The 20,772-nt window shown below is 40.3% G+C and overlaps 1 protein-coding gene across 1 annotated transcript; it reads right to left on the minus strand.

Annotated features, from left to right (window-relative positions):
* Positions 1-2,295: 2,295 nt before the first annotated feature.
* LOC134653295 (adenosine 3'-phospho 5'-phosphosulfate transporter 1) lies at positions 2,296-14,095 on the minus strand. The gene is made up of 9 exons (XM_063508626.1): positions 13,939-14,095; positions 13,284-13,388; positions 12,743-12,846; positions 11,356-11,546; positions 10,674-10,898; positions 9,499-9,649; positions 6,834-7,054; positions 3,325-3,450; positions 2,296-2,460 (listed from the first exon to the last, which is right to left on the minus strand). Exons 1-9 carry the CDS (start codon positions 13,959-13,961, stop codon positions 2,314-2,316), a joined length of 1,293 nt encoding a protein of 430 aa, XP_063364696.1. The 5' UTR covers positions 13,962-14,095; the 3' UTR covers positions 2,296-2,313.
* Positions 14,096-20,772: the final 6,677 nt, after the last annotated feature.

Consider the following 20,772-nt stretch of genomic DNA (forward strand, 5'->3'; position numbering starts at 1 on the left):
TGGGCTTATTACAGTTTTGTGGAGCTAAATAATGACGCGACCGTCCCCGGCGGGGTGTTAGACGAAACTCCAACATGCAATGAAATAAAGAAATAAAATACATAACTTATAAACTCATATTCAAATTTTATAAATCACAGCAAACAGAGAAATCGATATTTTTTGAAGTGAAAACTTCTTTAGCGGCGCCGTGCACTTTCTGTGATGGGGAAAAAATGTTAAGCTCGCGAGAGCGCAACCACAGGGCGGACACGCCATACATCAAAAATTATGTGCGTTTATATGTGTGCGCGGCACGTCTGTACACGCGTCATTGAGTTTCTGACGGAATCCTGACGGAATCTCAGTAGAGCGACTTACGCACACATTCATGTCGCGGCCTGTCGCGGGCGAGGTAATCCGAATCGGGGCGGGGCGGTGCATGTCCGTTCTGTATGATAATACTATTACTTATTCTGTGGTAAGACGTAAGATGTCATTGAGTTTTCACTTCTGTCGGCACTCCCGGAGTGCAACCAGTTGTTTTTCAATTTGTCTAGTCGAAGCAAGTAAGGAACATAATGACAATATTTAATTGCATGTTTGAGAAAACGTTATTTTAATTATATTGAGTTTCTCTGGGACAGTTTATGAAACTTGTAGAAACATTAGTAAAGTAATTCTATAAAAAAATAGTAGTCTGATCTAATATACAATATTGTATAAACCCATCACAAATAAATATATTTGGGTATAATAATAATATATGTACAACAATTCCACAGGGGCATTGCACTAAAATAAAATATGTACCTAGACAAATTAAATATTATCTAATTTATGTATTTATGATACTACTGGACTAAAGTGCGCGATTGTTTTATGCTATAAACGCAGCGTTAACGCAATGCGTTTGCCGCATATCAATTTTACATCAGATAATCTAATGATTCTAATGACACTATGTACCTACATTGTTTTACGCGGTAAACGCATTGTTATTTTTCCTATAAGTATTCCGTTGAGGCGTGCGTTCAACGCTACATTTATCGCATAAAAAAACCGCGCGGTTAAACACACTTAAGATCGGTTTTCCTAGGATAGCGGTGCTGTCATATAGCGGCCGTCTCCATACTAAATAATACGGCTAAATATGGATGTCGTAGTATTTGTATGGAGACGGCCGCTATATGACGGCACCGCTATCGGAGGAAACCAAAGCTTTAGAGGGGTTGAAGTGCTGATTATCTATCCCATATACATGGATGCTGCAAAAAAAAAGTACCAAAAGGTTAAAAAAAAAACACCGAACAGGCGGAGTCGGAGCGCATTTCACATTTGTACGGCCGCAAGCCGGTCGGCTCGGGATGGACTGAATCGCTTCTGCCATTTACATATAATGTATCTAGTCGATATTAAACTTTCGTGAGACATATTTTAAACTGTTTAGACGACAACGGTTTCACTCACTTGGATTTTTAATCGCCCCGCCCTGTCAGCGCGCGCGCAACGAGCGACGAGGCGGGCGGCGCGATCAGTGCACGAGTTGCAGTCGCCGCGAGCACTCGAGCCTGAAGAAGGACCCCCGAAGGGCCCGAAACATGTCGCCAATAGTGACTAAAAATTCAAGTGAGTGAAACCTAGATTGAAAATGCCCTCCGGTGCGGCCCGACTCCAGCCAGTCGGTGGAAAACGTAGGTACATTAGAGAACCGTTTTATCCGACAAAATATCAATGCAATCGGACCAGTATATCGAAAATGATTTATTGAAATGTAATTCAGGCCCTCGTCAACTTCCTTATTTAAGTCAACATTGACATACATTATATCGCTTATTTAAATAAGAATTCGAGCATCTTTCAGATTTCGTATCCGACTGGTAAGGAACACATAAGATATAGGATCCAGACCCGGATCCAGTTTAACACTGGTTTTAATACTCAAGCACTCCCGCTAACTACAAATATTAACCCTTTAACTGCCAAAGACACACAGTTAAAGTTTTATATTAACCTTAATGCATTTCAATAAGATTTACAATGGCCCGTTATATATAATAGTCGTGGCACTCAATGGGTTAACCGTATTCCAAGTTCGTAAATAGGTGTACAGGGGCATATTTAGCCTATGGCCAAAAGAGCTTGGGGCGACGCAAGCTTAACTTAGCTGTCTGTTTCGGTCGGCTACGGCGCGACCAACCGATGAGGCCTGGGCGCCAAATCCTAAAATACGCTAACTAGGAACAGCTTGCCGCAAGTCAGGCAACAAGCCTATCCTGCAACCTACACTTGACTCTCCCGCCGCGCGTGCGTCCCGTCGGCGACGGCGCGGCGCTAGGTGCTGGCGCCGCGGCGGCGGCGCAGGCGCTGGCGGCAGTACACGCGCAGGAATATTGCCGTGAACACCGCGCACACGCCCAGCACGCCCGCGAACGACAACCGGTGCCCGTACACCAGGCACGACAGGAGGATGGACACCGCCTGCAAAATTAAAATAAATGTGAACCTTATTGTCGATGGCGCTTACGCCATTATTAACGATGCGCCGATTTAAATACAATGCCGCGCGACGCTGTGCGGCGTAAGTGCCATCGACAATAAGGTCCCTTTTCATAGATAATGCCCCAAATACCTACTTGCTTTAAACTGATTGTAGGTAATGTAGGTATGGAATAAACTTTATTAAAAACGTAGAACTAAAAAAAACTTAACTGGTTCATAACAATGCTGCTCTTTGTCCCACTCGAAATGTACCTAACTATAACTAAAACTGAAATGCTAGTCCAGTATTGAACAGTGTACACCCAGCCGCAAAATTGCATGGCCGCTTTATGAATGGATTCATTCATAATGTGTCCATGCAATTTTGCAGCTTGCTGTACAGTGCGAGTATCTACATTTCGTAATTTTTAAGACACATTTTCGTATACTTACTGTTTAAGCACCGTTATTACCCTAATGGTGCTGTCACACAGCCAATGTGGGAGCACCATTAGGGCCGGTTAAGCTTTGGTTTCCTCCGATAGCGGTGCCGTCATATAGCGGCCGTCTCCATACAAATACTACGACATCCATATTTAGCCGTATTATTTAGTATGGAGACGGCCGCTATATGACGGCACCGCTATCCTAGGAAAACCGATCTTTACACCAAACTGTCTGCTAACGTCATCGCAGTTGGAACAGTAACAAATATGTAATTGCCGTACTTATTATGAAAAGCTTAACAGTTCTCTGCATGTGGCATGACAGCTGCCGATATTTCACTTGCATCAATTTGTTGACTACACAGTGCAACCCTCCCTATTTGTACACGAATAAAAATGAAAAGGGTACATGTCTGACCTGCCGCAGTGTCATGATGATAGTGAAGACGACGGCGCCGAAGCGCGCGATGGTGCGGTAGATGAGCAGCTGGCCCAGCGCCGAGCTCACCGACAGCAGGACCACGTCGGTCGCGAACTGCGGGTGCTACAAGACAAAACAACAACATTTTAAGAGCCAACAGGAGTGGTCATTTCTCCATACAAACGTACTCGACTGTTTCCTCCGTGGGTTTTGAAGCTAGAGCAATGATTTTTTCAACACAGATTAATATTGTCAATATCTGTGTCGGACCGTTTTGCTTTTTTTGATATTTTTGTTTTTTAAGGCGCTAGAGCCCTTCAAAAATGGCCAAAATGGCCAAAATGGCCTAATTGACTATGCCGCAATGAGAGGCGCGCTATTCAAAACTTATATCAATTAGCCAAAAAAGCAAAACGGTCCGACACAGATAATGTCATAATCATTTAGATTTCCAAATTTGGTTACGATTGGTTAAGTTTTGGAGGAGGAAACAGTCGAGTACGAAACCTCGATTTTTGAGATTTTTACGAAGGATTTTTCGCCTTGTCCTTATCGCACTAGTCTTAGGAGCCGCTTCCGTTAGCGAGACGGGTATATTTACCTAAAATATTTATATCTCAGCTCCTGTTGGCTCTTAAGCGGTCTTCACATCGGAGGGGCATGAGAATTTGCATCAACGTGTGTAGGTACGATCCACATCAAATAGGGTCAAAATAAGGACGCGTCTAAATAGTCAACGGAATTTGAACCTTTAATAATAAATACAGTAGTTGCACCAAGGCCACGCAACAAAATTCTAAGAGCTTCACAGAGCTATTCGAAGAACTCGCGATTTTACCACACATTAACAGCATATTTATGTATGAGAGCGCTATAAGCTATAGTTTAATTCAGATGCCACACTTTTTTACTTGTATGTCGCTTGCAGACATCAACGAAATTGAGTTATTTATAAATAGAAAACGGTAAACAACTATTGTAAGTAGGTACAGTCAAGTGTAAAATATGGGTGTAGAGAACTTACTCAAAATATGTCCCATAGTTCTTAACTCGCTGGCATAAGAGCTATCATAATTATATTTTTGAGTAGATTTGTGCACCCATATTTTACACTTGACTGTACGTAACTGTAATACGAAACGGTGCACTTCATAACTGAGTATAGTGAGTATACCCAGTACGGCTCGTGGCAAATTACGTACTAACATGTAAAGAAACGGCAATGTGTGAAGACCGCGACAATAAACCTTCATAATATTAACGCGTAGTCTCGTAATTATTTAGGCCTCATATCACTTTCAGTCGCCGCGCCTTCGCTTTTAGTATGGAACGGCGTATGATTATATTACGCACTTGACCGCCACTCGTGGCACGCCCGCGCATGGAGGGGAACCGGCAGCCCGCTCGCGCCGTCAAGGTTGCCATACGCTCTGACGGTTGCGCCGCCATGGCCGTTAAACTGTCTATAACGGAGGTGGCAACCGTAAATGCGTTAACTCTTGGTTTATGGTGTAGACGCACGGTCACAGAATAACTAATAGTACTACCGTACAGAAAATTCACTCCTTCACAAGTCAGATTTAGGTATAAAATTACACCTATATCGCCGCCTGCTAGTGTTGAGTCGCTCACTCGTGAGGCACCTCATTTGTACCACTCATTTTGTTAATTTGTCGCAGTACTTCGTGCCGCAAAAATGTCTTACTTCACTATTCATTTTACTTGATTCTAAAATTATCTTTCTCCTAAAAGTTCTATTCTTAACCTCCAGAATTGCACTCCAATTAAATGTTACTATTTATTTATTTATAAAGGAAGTGATGAATACATAAATATGTATATACATTAAATATTTTTGTCGCCGTTGGAATTAATGGAATAGTCGACGCTGAAAATATGCTAGTACCTCACCTCATTTGAAGTAAGACATTGTAACACCTCATTTTAGAAAATGAGGTACTCATACAAACTCATTTTAAATTGATGTCCTACCCATCACTACCGCCTGCAAGCAAAATTGAAACTTATAACCGCGCTTGAACCGTGAATCTCCTTTGCGCGCCGCAGTTTTATGACCGAGCTGTGAGTGTCGGCACGGGGTTATCACTTGACAAGTTTTTATACCTATACCCACTGATTTATTATTTTTAAGATAAATATGTAGGAATTACAAACGTTGATTATGTAAACATACATTTTTTATCCGGAGATAGTATGCCTGATTCTCACGGAAGTAAGTTTCGAAGCCATTGTGTATTTTCAATTTTGCGCGAGCGCCACGTGACACGACTATCGCGCACGCCGAGCGGCAGCCCACTGCCATACGCCTGTCCGATGGGCGCGCCGGCCAAATGTACCTAAACTGCGGAGTGACACCCCCCTGCTATGGGACGGGAAGGTTGCCATATACGCTATGACGGTTGCGCCGCCATAGCCGTTAAACGGTCTCTTAACGGCGGTAGCAACCGTAAATGCGTATGATCTCTTAAGATCGGTTTTCCTAGGATAGCGGTGCCGTCATATAGCGGCCGTCTCCATACTAAATAATACGGCTAAATATGGATGTCGTAGTATTTGTATGGAGACGGCCGCCATATGACGGCACCGCTATCGGAGGAAACCAAAGCTTTAGGGTCGGTTGCACCAAACTATTCGTATCGTTAAAGAGTTCGCAAAATTTTTATGTATGGAAAATTTCATAGTAAAGCACCGAGGCGCGCCGGATGACGATCAGTCTGTCAAATGTAGTTGGTGCAACTGGCCCTTAGTTAAGAGCCAACAGGAGTGGTCATTTCTCCATACAAACGTACTCGACTGTTTTCTCCGTGGGTTTTGAAGCTAGAGCAATGATTTTTTCAACACAGATTAATATTGTCAATATCTGTGTCGGACCGTTTTGATTTTCTTTTTATTTTTGTTTTTTAAGGCGCTAGAGCTCTTCAAAAATGGCCAAAATGGCCTAATTGACTATGCCGCAATGAGAGTCGTGCTATTCAAAACTGATATCAATTAGTCAAAAAAGCAAAACGGTCCGACACAGATAATGTCATTATCATTTAGATTTCCAAATTTGGTTACGATTGGTTAAGTTTTGGAGGAGGAAACAGTCGAGTGCGAAACCTCGATTTTTGAGATTTTTACGCAGGATCTTTCGCCTTGTCCTTATCGCACTAGTTTTAGGAGCCGCTTGCGTTAGACGGGTATATTTACCTAAAATATTTAAATCTTAGCTCCTGTCGGCTCTTAATGAATGATGTAGACATGCGGTTTATTTGTTTATTTGTTTATTTCAATATACATCTGTAACTTACAGCTAACAAGCCAAAGCGTCACAAATATTAATATACTATGTCAAACATTATACATAAAACTATCTCTAACAAACATGTAATAGCAGTAGCCACATTAGGATTAGGATTTTTCTATTAATCTCTTACATTTTTCAATAAAACAATACCATGTAGAGTGAAACAGATCTCCTTGCGAGTCTTCATTGAGTACGGTACCTGCAGTAGCGACCAGCGCGGGTTCGCGGCGGTGGCGGGCGGCTGCTGCAGCAGCGCGGCGGCGGTGAGCAGCGCGGAGAACAGGTTGACGCCGCCCACCATGTGCAGCGGCGCGGCGCGGGTGCGCGCGAACAGCCGCGCCTGCCACGACGACGTGAAGCTGTCGCAGCACATGTACAGCGCGAGGAGGGTTACCCCCGACGCGAGGGAGTATGTGCCCGCTGTGAAACAAATATACCACAAAACAGATACAGTACAGAAATCAATCTACATACAAAGTGCGCTCGAGCGACGCACACACAGACACTGCTCACAGACACGATATCCCGGACCGGTTGGGACCAGTGCGAGCGCGAGTGTCAACCGCTTGAGACACGCGTCTGTGAACTTTTTTGTGCAATAATGGAGAATAAAAAAAAAGTTATTATAACTATTCAGTGGACGGTTGTTTAAATTCAACATTAAACGGTGAATTGTCGTTTTTTAAGCTACCAGTGGTTTCAAAGAGGTAAGTAGGTATCTGCTTGTATTACGATGGTTCGTTTTAACGTCAAACAGAACAGTTAGGTACAGTTAGGAACAGGTAGGAACAGTTAGGTAGGTCAGTTAGGTTAGGGTTAGGTTAGGTAGGTAAGCACCCCGCCCTGGCCACTACTAGATACAAGTGCCACTACCACGATATTTTTTTGTGCATAAATCATAGTTGACAACCCTAGAGCGACCGCCGAGCGTAGGTATGAAAAGTGAAGTACATACATGTGATTGATTTCTGTACTGTATCTATTTCGTGAATATACCGTGCTCAGTGCTGGCCTGAGCCCTTGATCAGGGTAGAGCATGGACGTATCCAGAATTACCCAGAATTAAACTTATAAATCTTGGACCAATTTTTAAAAATTCTTAACCTCGAGTCAGACAGCAGGGTGGGGCAACTGCCCCACCGTGCGTACGCCCATGGGGTAGAGCGATATCGGGTTTTGGCGCCCTTCATTGAAGTTTTCAAGTGTATTTTGGGGCACCGCCACACTCGCGTCTTTTAAAAAAAAAATTCTCATTTGCCATTTTGGCGCCCCCCTTGCCATCCGGCGCCTAGAGCGGCTACTCCACTCGCTCTACTAGGGTAGAGCGAGTGGATCCAGCCCTGACTGTGCTACAGCAGGATTTGGTATTGAATAATTAAGGAATTTCAGTCATCTCTACTTATTGTAACGTCCCTCTTTTTTTATTAAACGACTTCCAAAAAGGGAAATTTTATTTTATATATGTTCACCGATTTCGCAGACGGCTGAACCAGAAATCTTTGTAAATGTTTCTCACATTTGGTTTGGTTTGGGTCCGGACCCCAATCTGATAGCCGGAATTGTGACGATGGGATCCTAGGAAACTCGAGAAAACTTCAAATAAATAGTGATTTGGGTATTTTTAATAATAACTCGTCCATAGGACCTAAGTACCATTTGACGAACTGAAACTCCCGATGAAAACTACAAAATGATGGCATTGAAAACTAGTTTATAAGGTTCTCTTTAGGGTTCCGTACCCAAAGGGTAAAAACGGGACCCTATTACTAAGACTCCGCTGTCCGTCCGTCCGTCCGTCCGTCCGTCTGTCACCAGGCTGTATCTCACGAACCGTGATAGCTAGACAGTTGAAATTTTCACAGATGATGTATTTCTGTTGCCGCTATAACAACAAATACTAAAAACAGAATAAAATAAAGATTTAAGTGGGGCTCCCATACAACAAACGTGATTTTTGACCGAAGTTAAGAGGCCGGTATCGATTTTAGTCGCAAAAATGTAAAATTGATAGATTGAGTCGATGAAATTGTCCACCTTTTGTAACGTAATAGAAACAACAAGTACTGGTATCTATTAGCACGTCTTCTTATCTTGCATTTGTACAGATCATTTTTTTTTAAACTGACTCACTAAATTAGTAATGATTTTTTTTCTGATGGACGTTTAGGTAAACGCGCGTAAAGCACTGATTTAGTCGATCTTATTTGTAAATTTCGTAAAGTTTGGACTGCTAAAAATGGTAATTTTGTATTACACATATCCTGTACTCCAACTTTCATAGACTACATTTTTGTTATGTGATATTGAACAAGAGTAAATGAAAGTTAGACGAAATCAATTTTCACCAGAAATTACTTCAAAACAAGTGAACATTTTTCGTGAAAATCGACTTAATTTCAACGTAATTTTGATACTTAAACAATCTACAACATTTCCTGAAACTGTTCTTATACATCATTTTTTATAATTTATAACTATAATTTTTTGATGAATTTTTAAAAACTGCCCCTTCTCGTCATATATTTCCGGTGACGCACGCATGGGACCTGATTATTAAAAGGCAAGATGAGAAGACGTGTTAATAGAAACCAATACTTGTTATTTAGATATTACGTAACAAAAGGAGTACAATTTCAACGACTAAATCTATCAATTTTACATTTTGGCCCTAAAATCGTTAACGGAGCCTTAAGCAACGTCGGGCGGGGTTAGTACTTGGATGGGTGACCGTTTTTTTGCTTGTTTTTTTTGTTTGTTTTTTATTTGCTTGTTTTGCTCTATTTTTGTTGATGGTGCGGAACCCTCCGTGCGCGAGTCCGACTCGCACTTGGCCGGTTTTTTTGTTAAAGATTTGTACTTGGTACCTGCATATTCATCCTTGCTGGCAAGCATGAACAACACCATGCCGAACGAGATCATGGCGGCCGTCACGTATTCGTACAACTCGTACTTGTTGCCTGACACGGCCTTGCCCATCAACATCACCGGGATCACTTTACACGATTTGGATAGCACCTGCAAATGCGATACCATTTACATATTGTTGTGGATTTTGTCATGCATTGGTCTACTAATGCGGTGGCTTGCAAGCAATAAATACCTACTGAATACTAATCTGGTACCCAGTTAGGGTTGCCAGATCGAAAGGCGTTATTATCGGGAAAAAATATCAACTTTTCGGGATTTTGGGCCTTAAGTCGGGAAAAAAACCATTCAAATTAAATTAATTGTATTAAAAACAACGGTATTTTACATTATTGGCATTGGCACTACGTCAGCTGCTCTGCCCAATCTCGCCACGCGCGCCCAGCGCGTTCAGAACTTGAAATTATTGTTTTATAATGTGATGCTGTTTTTCGGGACAATTTTCACTTTGTCGGGAATCGGGAAAACATGCTAAAAATCGGGAGAATCCCGCCGAATCGCGACCATCTGGCAACCCTATACCCAGTGGTATTATGTAGGCAAGTTATGTTCACCAATATTCGTAAGCGCACGTGTGCGAAGACAGCTGTTCGTCGGTTTATAAGAAGCTATTACTTATTTTTAACACCGTGTACCGTATCCAAATATTAGGTAGGTATATATCTTGGATAATTTAACGCAGCGGTCGGCAACCTTTTAGCAGCCAAGGGCCACATAGTAGTTTACGAAGTTGACGCGGGCCGCACTTTGTTAATATTTTATCAGGCAGGCTTTATCAGGCCCGCGGGCCGCTGGTTGCCGACCGCTGAATTTTAACGTAACGACGACTGCCCACGCACACAAACTTTAACCCTTTACCAGGCTAAGGGACATATATTTCCCACATACGTCTAAGTATTATCGATCAGTAAGATGAGTAAGACTGACATTCGATTGTCATTTTTGGACTACCTATCAGCTTGGGGCCGATTGCATAACTTAATTGTAACTAACAATATTAGCGGAAGTCTCTTTTCCATTCCTTTGATTAGAAAGAGACTTCCGCTAATATTATTAGTTACGTTGTTATGCAATCGGCCCCTGGTAAAGGGTTAAATTAAAACGCAAAACCTACCTGCATAGGAAAGCTGACATATTTGAGCGCTTCATACTGACACCACGCGCTGACTATGTTACTGAGCGAGCAGTACGAGAACTGATACAACGGCACCGGGAACAGGGGGGTCCTAGTCCAGAGCAGGCGGCCCACGGCGATACAGAACGCGAGGAGCCGGTTTATGAACACTAGCAGCTGGGAGTCGTTGAATTTCACTGTGGAGCCGTCGGACATCGTGTAGGTCTGCAAGGTCACATCTTGTTTAAAATTAATTGTTTTTTTAACAAAGGCAAACAAAAAATCTATAGTGGTTAACATATCGACTGCCAAGAACCCGCACTGCAAATGTTAAAAAATTAATACATATGAAATTCTTGAGCGTGTCGGGCTGTCGGCACGGCGGGGATTAAACAGATTTAAGAGAGTTAATACATTTCTGGTTAGGCATAACAATTATACGTATAAGTACTATTGGTCTTCATGAGTTCGTGATATATCGGCACTGCCGTCAAATGACAATGCCATCTAAACGGAATAACTTAAGTGCTGCATGTTATAATTGTGACAATTATACCAACATGGTAAATACTCCGTGTTTCTCTAGTTAGTCTAGAGGTATCACGTAAATTATGTCAACTTGAAATCGTAGATTTCCGTCAGGGTAACAATGCGTCAAGTACTAAACCAGTGTATGAGTAACCTGTGTCATGATCTTCTCCTGCAGAAGCCCCCACACGAGATAAGCCGTCATGAGCCCGCTGAAGCAGAGCGCCAGCTCGGCTGCCTCGCGGCGCGGACTGTCTTCTATTTTCGGTGCATCAGTGGTGGGCAACCGATCGCCGGGGTCTCCAAATATGGCGAACAGGCTGCGGGACAGACAGCCTGGTGAGCCTGAAACAAAACGAACCTGCACTCAAGAGTAATGAAAATAATCGAATTTAAACTGTCTTCAGAAGTAACATTAAGCTAATTTTAAATTTTATTCTCCAGAGAGGGGGGGGGGGACTGAAAGTGGTATTCTAAAAGTGGTGGAGCTTTTGAAAGAGGATCATATGAGTCCAGATTAATTTGGTATTGGTTATATTCGCTCCAATCTCTTGTAGACTACCTTAAATTAAAACACTATAAATAGAAATGAGATCGCGACAATAGCGTAAATTGATATACTTTAACTTTTTAGTGAGTATCCTGAAACAGGGTTACTTATTTGCTAAAGTAAAATAGGTAGTGTAAAGAAATGTGGCGAAACTTACATCATTTTATTACCTTTATGTGTAAAAACACTATCAAATATGTACCTACCTAATCTAAAGTCAGATGTGAATTAAAAAAAACTGTACTCCTTTTTTTATCAGTGATTAACGCCGGTCAGCCGCTAACCTTGGGAAATGAACACCTCATTAAATTAATCTTCATGCTTTGGCTCTCAGCCTTTGTCAGTTAATTTCGCTGTATTCTTTGATAACTGTATTAAATTATACTTGCTATAACTGTGTTTTATTTAGGTATAAAATTCACCAATAAAACTGATGATGGGCTCTGGTGGTGCCTCTTCCTTTCTGACTGTTTGAGCAATAAACATATTCAAATACATGAATTCTTGTCCTATGATGGTCTTCCCTACCAAACTGTTATATGCCGATACCTTGGGTGCTTTTGTACTTATTTAAAAAGACAAGCAATCCTAAACATAAGCTGGGAACATAATATTTGTATTAACCGCATAAAAAACTTAAGTATAAAATACCTATCAAATTGTAAATCAACACACTAGCCTATTGTAGTTTTATGGTTGTATTCAAGTATAATTAGTCACACGTGTGTGTCTAAATACTCATGCGTAAAATCGTAGAATAGTAGATTGAACTTCAATACCTTAATTATTGGTGTAACAAGTTAGTTTTTTTTTTTTTCATTCTTACAAGTATGGAGCAGTGTCATAGCATCAACAATTCCCTAAGGCATTTCTATTTTGATACAGTTGAGCATCTTATCCTTCAGTTTAGAATAAAAAATTTAACAAATCAGTACCGGCATACCCAAGTAACCCACATTTAACACCCTGCCGCTGGTATGGAGTGACTTACTCAGTTTGTCGAAGTAGCTGGTTTTCTGTATGTACTTGTAAATGACGAAACCTGGCAGCAGAATTGTGGAATACCCAGCCATGTTTAGTAACAGGTGAAAGAACCTAAAAAAAAGAAATTAAGTATGTACATGAATTTATATTTGATTACCTTAATGACACTTTAATGAGACAGATGTAAGAAGCGTAAAGGGTCTTATAAGTTATATCAGCTTTACTCTCCTTTTTTATATTCTTATAAAATAATATTCCCTTATTATGATTGATTATATTGCCTTTATTACTGAGTAAAATGAGTGCAAACAAACGTTACAATGAAAATAAATATTTTTTGAATAATAAATACTAATTCACTTTGGTTTTTAGATAATATCAAGCAACTCAGTTTGCCTCCTGGCAAAGGCCTCCTCTAAATCTCTCCAATGAATCCTTTCCATCGTAGCTCTTCTGCGAAATAGTGCCACCATTAACTTTATTTCGTCTTCCCACCTACCTCTAGGGTACCGGTCTGTGGTTTCCTGTACTTTATTATAGTTACTTACCAAGAATATTCCTGAGCAGGAGAGCTCTGCTCATAGCTTATGAGCAGGTCTCTGTACAGACGAGTTGCCAGGAAAGTCACAACCACTGTTGACAACCCCAAAAACCTGCAAATAAACATATTTTATTTGTTACATATTACGATTAGTGGTCCAGGGAACAAAAGAAAATAATATGCATGGTGATCATCAATTATGAAAATTGGTATGCCATTCTATTAACATGCTTAGTAGATGTACTAAGCATGTTAATAGAACGGCATACAGAGTCTATAGTAATGGCATTATACATACTACCAAATACCTGTCGGCATAGTTATCAAAATAAATTGTAGTACAATACAAGGCTGGTACCTAAGGGCTAAGTTGCTGATTTGTACAAAGAGCTTAAACATCTGGGATATTTGGTTGAAAAGGAGTTTTTCTCTGTAACACTTAATGTATTTCTTTTGAGGAAAATAAAACAGTTTATAGCTATTCTACCAAGTAGCCCCAGAGGAGGCCTATCAAGTAGGTATAACATAAAAACTGATTTGTTGGCAATCTATTAACTTGATATAACGTTTTCACAATACAAATATATGCTATATATCAAATAACACACAACCGACAACGTTTGATATGTGTCCTAATGTAAAAACTATAGAGAGCATCTTACCCAATCATGATTTTAGAACCCATTTTCACTTATTAGATTTATAATAAAATCTAGAAACAATACTGTTTATAATAAAAAAATGTCATTTTCGAATTAATCGAAATTAACACAATTTTGCAATTTATAGGCAATTTAATACTATAAATCGCCTACCTATCATTTACTAGACTTCATAGCTAGTGCCATTCTCACTATTCTCAGGGCTCGCGCGGATTCTATGTCTGTGGAGTTGCGTGACCGTGACACGCCTGTCAAAGTCAGGGGACGATTGCTGCAGATAACATTCGGATATTCAAGATCTGTCTACAATAATATATTCAATGTGTATGTTTTTATGAATTAATATAAAATTCAAAATAAATTCCACTGATGCAATTTTGAACTAATCTTGTTATATCACTTTTTCAATTAATTATAGAATAAGAGCAAAAATAATGACGGATGAAAGTCCACTTACTTGAATAATTAAAAAATGGAATTTGAACGACTCTTTAACTGTCACTTAACGTCAGAGGGGCTACCGCGAAAACCGAATTTCGCAAATTGCGGGCATTTTTCTCTATCACTCTAATTACGCCTTCATAGTAAAGGAGAAAGATCCCCACAATTTGCGAATTTCAGTTTTCGCGGTAAGCCCTCAGTAGCCCCTTTCTAATATAAAGTTGGTCAAACCAATGTGTCAGTAAATAGGAACTAAAAACTATACTCATCCTTTTCTTTTCTCTGTCTATATGCTGTCTATGTTTGAAATGAGACTTAACCATAGAAGGTAGCATCCTATAGAAGCGGTCTACGCGTGCCTCCGTGAGGGACAAAACATAAGCAATGCGACGCTATGATTGATTTGTTGCCCACCATAATCAATATATATAAGAAAAGAAAGTGTACAATGTGCGTGCCGCTAAAACTCAGAAATGAGTCCCGATACGATCAAGGAAGCTATATGGGGTGGTAGCCCTCTATCTGCCGTCCATGAAGAAGTTTTCCGTTTTTACCTGAAGGGTGTGCTTTTGAAGATATAAGGGCTGAAAGTTTCGCCCTCTGAGACCAAGAAGCGGTTGCTTTTGTTTTTGAATTTTGAACCTTAACTTAATAAAATAAAGTTCAGAATAGATCGGGAAGTATAAAAATGTGTACCTGGTGAGGTGTCTCGGGTCTCGGAGGCTAGATATTTCTAGAACAGTCCAGAACATTCGAGAGCATTTCACAGCATATCAGAACATTCTGGAATGTTGGCGAATATTCGAGAACATTCTAGATTATTGTGAACATTCCAGAACACTTTCGAATGTTGTGGAATATTCTGGAACATTCGAAGCCGCCTCGGAGGCTAGACATTTCTGGAACAGTCCAGATGACTTGAGAGTATTCGAGAGCGTTCCACAGCATTTCAGAACATTCTGAAATGTTGTCGATTATTCGATGACATTCTAGATCATCGTGGAACATTCCAGAACACTTTCGAATGTTGTGAAATATTCTGGAACATTCGAAGCCGTCTCGGGTCTCGAAGGCTAGACATTTGTAGAACAGTCCAGACCATTTGAGAGTATTCGAGATAGTTCCACAGCGTTTCAGAACATTTTGGAACGTTGTCGAATATTCGAGAACATTCTAGATCATTGTGGAACATTCCAGAACATTCGACAGTATTCGAGAAAATTCCACAGCATTTCAGAACATTCTGGAATGTTGTCGAATATTTGAGAACGTCCAGATCATTGTGGAATATTCCAGAACACTTTCGAAAGTTGTTGAATATTCTGGAACATTGTGGCCCATTCAAAGCCTTTTTTGTATGGGTGGAGCTACAGAACATTCTGGAATGTCATCGAATATTCGAGAACATTCTAGCTAGATCATTGTGGAACATTCCGGAACACTTTCAAATGTGGAATATTCTGGACCAAGGTTTTTTGTAGGATAGCTACCTATTGTGGTAACGTCGTGAGGTACGAATGTTCAAGAACATTCCGGAATATTCTGGAATGATGTCGAATATTCAGAAATAGCCTAGAATCCAGGATACCAGATCATTGTGGAACGTTCCAGAACACACTCAAATGTTGTGTAATGTTCTAGAACATTTTGGACTATTTGAAGCCTTTTTTGTCTTTACATAAAGAAGATTCCCGTTTTTACCTGAGGGGCGTGCTTTTGAAGTTAATTACACCCTCTAGACATTTCTAGAACAGTCCAGAGCATTCGATAGTATTCGACATCATTCTATAATATTTCACAACTTTTTGGAATGTTGTCAAATGTTTGAGAACATCCCAGATCATTGTGGAATATTCCAGAATACCCTCGAATATTGTGGAATATTCTGAAACATTGTGGCCCATTCAAAGCCTTTTTTGTATGGGTGGAGCTACAGAACATTCTGGAATGTTGTCGAATATTCGAGAACATTCTAGATAGATCATTGTGGAACATTCCGGAACACTTTCAAATGTGGAATATTCTGGACCATTCGAAGCCTTTTTTATAGGGTTGGGGCTACCTATTGGTAGGGGTATATATAGGTACGGTAGTAGGTGTAAGCAAGACAGTTGTGAGGTTCGAATGTTCGAGAACATTCCGGGATATTCTGGAATGTTATAAAATATTTGTAAATAGCCTAGAATCCAGGATCCCAGATCATTGTAGTGTTTCAGAACACATTCAAATGTTTTGGAATATTCTAGAACATTGTGGACTATTCGAAGCCTTCATAACCTCAGGAGATTTTCGACAAACACTTCCAGTTATCCCTATTCCCTATGCTTTTCTCACGGGTAACTATAGGTACGGGTCGTAGGTTGTTCTTGAGTTGGAAATAAAAAAATGTACGTAGAAGTAGGTACAGGTATTGTAGTAAAAAAAAACCTAAATATATTTTAAAGTTGTTCCTTTTATTACAACCACCACACAATTCTCATGTCAGCTCCCTGAGCGAAGCCGGGTACCTCAGCTAGTCCATACTAATTTATGGTGGGGAATAAAAAAAATGTGAGACTGTGACAAGGTCAAACAATAATAGCACTTTCGCTGCTACTCCTACTGAAAGATACATAAGACTATCCCGTTCTGTCAGTTATCCCCACCACTCATGCCCAATCCAGTTTAATACTAGATTCATGGACATAACAGTCCTTTGACACACAATACTTACTTACTTATACTATACTTAGTCAAGCAGATCTTGTCAGTAGAAAAAGGCGGCAAATTTGAAAAATATAGGCGGGAAGGGATATCGTCCCATAGAAAATTTGAATTTCGCGCCTTTTTTTACTGACAAGATTTGCTTGACCAGCTATACTCTTTGGTGACGATATTTCAACGTTAAGCCCCCTCCACACTCGTGAGTGAATCGTGTGTAGCCGGCATAACACACGTTTAACTTTAGTCAGGCAAACCCCATTTGTCCGTAAATAAAGTGGTATCCAGATAAGACAATTTTCATAATCATAATCATAATCGTTTATTGCCAACCATGGTACATATGTTGTTACCGAGGGCATGGCATGAGTGGTGGGGATAACTGACAGAACGGGATAGTCTTATATATCTTTCACTAGGAGTAGCAGAGAAAGCGCTATTATTGTTTGTCTTTGTCAGAGTCTCATATTTTTTTATTCCCCACCGTAGTTTATGGTGGGATACAAACAATGCGTAAACGTCAAATTGGTGTGAAACATATGAACAGTGCAAAGATTATCAGGAAAAATATTGAAATCAGTGTTTCGTGTGCATGTAGTAGTACTTAACAATTCAACAAATATGGTGAATTGCTCAGTTTTGCGCTGTACAAGTGACTGCCGGCAAAAACAGGACAACGTAACATTTCACAGGTAAATACAGTATTTTATACTTCGGTCACATTATCATGCTTAGTAACAGCATCCTACAATCTATATCAATTAAAATCTGAGTAGAAAAAGCATTTACAGTAAATAATAACTCGGGTAAAAATATTAACCTATAAATATTTCCTGATAAATTAACCGACCAAATTACGTACGCATATTGACAGTAAGCCGTCACCCTTTTCATAACGTGTATTCAATTTAGTCGCATTGCTATTATTCGAGGGAAACCAGCCCGCGATGCATATCATTACCCCAAAAACTTAAAACTAAACAAAAAGAAAACCAAAACAAAATAACTTAATATAAATTCTTTTTTAAAAAAAGGGAACCGCCTTCAAAAAACCAACTCACTGAAAAGCATAAAATAATTGTTATATGGCACCCCTATACATGTCCAGTCCCTATATCCCGTCGTAAAGCAAATTTCTGCCAAAAAGTAATTAATACCTAATAATAAGAAAATTAATAATCATCCGGGTAATTACTTCGTTTTTGAAGTCGGTGCCAAACCAAAACTTTAGAGAACCGATATTTTAGACAACGAAGAACGCTGCACGTACTTGCATTATAAATACATACTTGGTTTACTCATTAATTTAGTTCTTGTATTGTAGGTACTACATAATCGTATTTTTTTTTCTGATTGGTAGCAAAGAATGTTTTTGTTGGTTTGGCACCGCCTTCAAAAACGAAGTAATTACCAGGATGATTATTAATTTTATTATTATTAGGTATTAATTACTTTTTGGCAGAAATTTGCTTTACGACGGGATATAGGGACTGGACATGTATAGGGGTGCCATATAACAATTATTTTATGCTTTTCAGTGAGTTGGTTTTTTGAAGGCGGTTCCCTTTTTTTAAAAAAGAATTTATATTAAGTTATTTTGTTTTGGTTTTCTTTTTGTTTATTTTTAAGTTTTTTATTATTTTTTATTTATTTTATTTTATTTTTTACTTTTTAGTGATAGGTCAATCATTTATTTTAGGTTTTGGGCTAAAATACTAGTTTGTTAGGCTTAGTTTTAGTGTAATTTAGTATTAAGTTATTTTGTTTTGGTTTTCTTTTTGTTTATTTTTAATTTGTTTATTCTTTTTTATTTATTTAATTTTATTTTTAATTTTTAGTGATAGGTACTTCATTTATTTTAGGTTTTGGGCTAAAATACTTGTTTGTTAGGATCTCCATTTAGTTTTGGGCTAGTAAGTAACTACCTACCTACTAATGTTGCTGAACTGATGGCCTAACTCGATGATAATCGCGACAAAACATAAGATGACGTTTCGGTGCTAAACGATTTATATTAATATTGCTCCCACTCCCACTGCCACTCCCACTTCCAGTCCCAGTCCCAGTCCCACTCCCATTCCCAGTCCGAGTCCAACTCCGACTCCCACTGCCACTATTTTATCTAAATCGGATTCAGCAACTTAAATTTGATGGTAGGTATACCGATAGCATCGCCACCTACCGGATCCAATTGGTTTTTCTAACCATCCATACACTAAAACTTTCTCCAGAATGTAACAAACACTTTTCCGAAAATGGCATCAAAATCGGTTCAGTCAAACACGAGATAATCACGAAGAAACATACATACAAACATACGGGTCAAACGGAGAACTTCCTTTTTTTAAAGGCGGTCAGAAAATAGTTGATCGACCCACCTCACTAGGTGGAACTCTGCAACATAGGCACATGACGATAAGTCGGCTAACCAAAACAAAGTGTGCCTATGTTGCACCAAATCTGAGTTCCACTAGGTACAGCCAGGGTTCACCATCAGTTCTATCTAGGGTACTGCTCTCCCAAGTGCTCATCAAGATGTGACGGATGACCAAAATAGCGTGGGCCTATGTTGCACCAAACCTGAGTTCCACTAGGTACATCCAGGGTTCAGCATCAGCTCTATCTTGGGTACTGCTCTCCCAAGTGCTCATCAAGGCGTGTCGGATGACCAAAACAGCGTGGGACTATATTGCACCAAACCTGAGTTCAACTAGGTACAGCCAGGGTTCAGCATCAGCTCTATCTTGGGTACTGCTCTTCCAAGTGCTTATCAAGACGCGTCGGATGACCAAAACAGCGTGGGCCTATGTTGCACCAAACCTGAGTTCCACTAGGTACATCCAGGGTTTAGCATCAGCTCTATCTTGGGTACTGCTCTCCCAAGTGCTCATCAAGACGCGTCGGATGACCAAAACAGCGTGGGCCTATGTTGCACTAAACCTGAGTTCCACTAGGTACATCCTGAGTTCCACTAGATACATCCAGAGTTCAGCATCAGCTCCATCTTGGGTACTACTCTCCCAAGTGCTCATCAAGACGTGACAGATGACCAAAATAGCGTGGGCCTATGTTGCACCAAACCTGAGTTCCACTAGGTACAGCCAGGGTTCAGCATCAACTCTATCTTGGGTACTGCTCTTCCAAGTGCTCATCAAGACGCGTCGGATGACCAAAACAGCGTGGGCCTATGTTGCACCAAACCTGAGTTCCACTAAGTACATCCAGGGTTCAGCATCAGCTCTATCTTGGGTACTGCTCTCCCAAATGCTCATCAATGCGTGTCGGATGACCAAAACAGCGTGGGCCTATATTGCACCAAACCTGAGTTCCACTAGGTACAACCAGGGTTCAGTATCAGCTCTATCTTGGGTACTGCTCTTCCAAGTGCTCATCAAGACGCGTCGGATGATCAAAACAGCGTGGGCCTATGTTGCACCAAACCTGAGTTCCACTAGGTACTTCCAGGGTTCAGCATCAGCTCTATCTTGGGTACTGCTCTCCCAATTGCTCATCAAGGCGTGTCGGATGACCAAAACAGCGTGGGCCTATGTTGCACCAAACCTGAGTTCCACTAGGTACAGCCAGGGTTCAGCATCAGCTCAGATCTATGTATACTAAAACCTTCTCCAGAATGTAACAAACACTTTTCTGAAAACCGCATCAAAATCGGTTCAGCCAAACGCGAGATAATCG

The sequence above is a fragment of the Cydia amplana genome, chromosome 1, assembly GCF_948474715.1.
Source record: "Cydia amplana chromosome 1, ilCydAmpl1.1, whole genome shotgun sequence".
Classification (NCBI taxonomy): domain Eukaryota; kingdom Metazoa; phylum Arthropoda; class Insecta; order Lepidoptera; family Tortricidae; genus Cydia; species Cydia amplana.